The sequence below is a fragment of the Gadus macrocephalus genome, chromosome 10 (genome assembly GCF_031168955.1).
Source record: "Gadus macrocephalus chromosome 10, ASM3116895v1".
NCBI classification, from domain to species: domain Eukaryota; kingdom Metazoa; phylum Chordata; class Actinopteri; order Gadiformes; family Gadidae; genus Gadus; species Gadus macrocephalus.
In genome coordinates, this window is record NC_082391.1 from 18,974,295 (window position 1) to 18,976,794 (window position 2,500).

At 48.0% G+C, this 2,500-nt stretch overlaps 1 protein-coding gene across 1 annotated transcript in view; it reads left to right on the top strand.

Moving 5' to 3' along the window:
* si:ch211-26b3.4 (connector enhancer of kinase suppressor of ras 2) overlaps positions 1–2,500 on the top strand; it is a 14,265-nt gene that overhangs the window by 3,262 nt on the left and 8,503 nt on the right. The window contains 3 exon segments of the mRNA XM_060063790.1: positions 187–302; positions 304–480; position 2,500. The exon segment at position 2,500 is cut by the window's right edge and continues 34 nt beyond it. Coding sequence (XP_059919773.1) covers positions 187–302; positions 304–480; position 2,500 — 294 coding nt within the window.

Here is a 2,500-nt window from a genome sequence, read left to right on the forward strand (position 1 = left end):
AACTGCTTTTATCTCGCCGCCTCCATTCCACCGTTTACTGACTCGGTTCCCAGATCTTCGCCGCCTCGTTCCCCTTCCTCACAGTACTGTCGTCACTCGTCTGGGTTTGGGGCTTCTACCCCCCTCTTACCGAAACCCCCCCCCCCCCCCCCCGGGTCTCTGCCTCTCCCACTCCTCTGTAAAAAGCTCACTCCCTCTTTCTCTTCCTCCGTCGCCCCCCCCCTCTACCGCAACCCCTACTCCCCCTACTCTCTCTCCCCCTCGTAACAGACTCGGACAACTCGCTGCTGCGCTACCTCAGCTGACGACAAGATCCTGGTGATCGAGGAGGAGCCGGAGGGCCCGGTCCGGGAGAGCCGTCGGGACTCCGCGCGGCGCTCCCGCCGCAAGAGCCGCAACCCCAGCAGCCCCAGCTTCCCCATCAGCCCGTCCATGCTGTCGTCCACGCTGCGGCTGGACGCGCCCCCCGAGGCGCTGCCTGTACGGCGAACACATCGCACACAACTCACACTTTCACGGAGAAAAAAAACAAAAAAACACGGGGAATTCGCTCAGCATTTTAAGCCTTGGATTTCTCTGGTTTGAGTTTAGAGGATTGATGGTGTGTGTGTGTGTGTGTGTGTGTGTGTGTGTGTGTGTGTGTGTGTGTGTGTGTGTGTGTGTGTGTGTGTGTGTGTGTGTGTGTGCATGTGCGTGGGTGTGCGTGTGGGTGTGAGTGTGCTTGCGTGTGTGCGTGTGTTATGAGGGGAAATGTAGGGCCATCATTTTGAAGAGCTACCTGATCATATGCACCAGAGTGCAGCGAATGAAAGTACGTATTTAATTGTATTTAGTTTCAGTTCAATCGGCTTTCAAGGCAAAAACGAAAAATGCTCTGCAAGCTTTCTCTTGGGAGGGATGAGGTCAGAAAATGGGCAATCGGAAGAGTGCCGAGACAACAGATGTTTCTGGATGCGCTTGCCTGGGTGTGTGTGTGTGTGTGTGTGTGTGTGTGTGTGTGTGTGTGTGTGTGTGTGTGTGTGTGTGTGTGTGTGTGTGTGTGTGTGTGTGTGTGTGTGTGTGTGTGTGTGTGTGTGTTTGCGCGTGTGTGTGTGTGTGTGCATGCGCGCATCTGAGTTAGAGGACACCATGGCCGGTGGGGCTGGTCAGTGTCGTTGCCTAGGCGCCAGCTCTAGGATTCAGAGAATGACAGGGAAACATTGAGCCGTCTCCTTCTCTCTCTCTCTCTCTCTCTCTCTCTCTCTCTCTCTCTCTCTCTCTCTCTCTCTCTCTCTCCTCTCTCTCTCTCTCTCTCTATCTCTCTTTCTCTCACACTCTTTCCTCACATTCACTCTCTCTTTCTTTATCGCTCTCTTTCTCTCTATCTCTCATATATACACACAAACACACACACACACACACACACATTAACGCACACACACACACACACACACACACACACACACACACACCACACACACACACACACACACACACACACACACACACACACACACACACACACTGTGACTCAGCATGATCCAAACCAATTACAAGCGCCACTGACAGACTGTGCTTAAAGCACAACCACACATACAAACACATTAACACAGACATAAACATTATTACACACTGACACACACACACACACTCAAACACACACACACACACACACACACACACACACACACACACACACACACACACACACACACACACACACACACACACACACACACACACACACACACACACACACACACATACGCCTTTGGACCCATTACCCCCCTCTCTAGCTCTGTATGCAATCGCAGTTTGAGTGTGAATGTGTACGTGTACGTGTGTGTGCGTGTTTGTTGTCTCCTGGTGGTGACTCATATCTTTCAGATGACACATAAAGCTTAACGATTCTGTTGTTGCAAACATATGGTCACCCTAGCAACCTATTTATTAAGAACACAACAACAACAAAAACAACAAAAACAACACAACATGGAACACAGAAGAGGTTAACTGAACAGAGATTAATTAATCGTGTTAAAGAAGTACATTCAACAGACTAGAGTCAATCTAAAGGTGCAATAAAGAATAGTATAGAACTGCCCATTGCGTACAAGATAGTAACTTTATGCAAAATATGCTTACAGACTTGAGATCCAACTAAGTATGTTGCATTAATTTCACTTAATATTGTCTTGACTACATCAACCCGATAAACACATGATGAACAATTGTTTCTTAACAACAGAGAGGAAGAGTCTTTGGACAGGGAAAGTAAGGGAGATAAAGGTCAGACCCTCACTTTACGTTACAGTCAAGACCCCTCATAATAAGCAGTGAAGCTGTGGGGTGCCATTGGTTCTTTGACTTGTGAATGTGGCTCACATTCTGAGTGTCCGTTTTTGTCCATGTTAATAAAATAACATATATAATAAAATAACATAGGTTGAATAAAGATATGAAAACATATCCACCCAGGGCAGATTATTTCAATGGTGCATTTCTTCTACTCTCTTTCAGA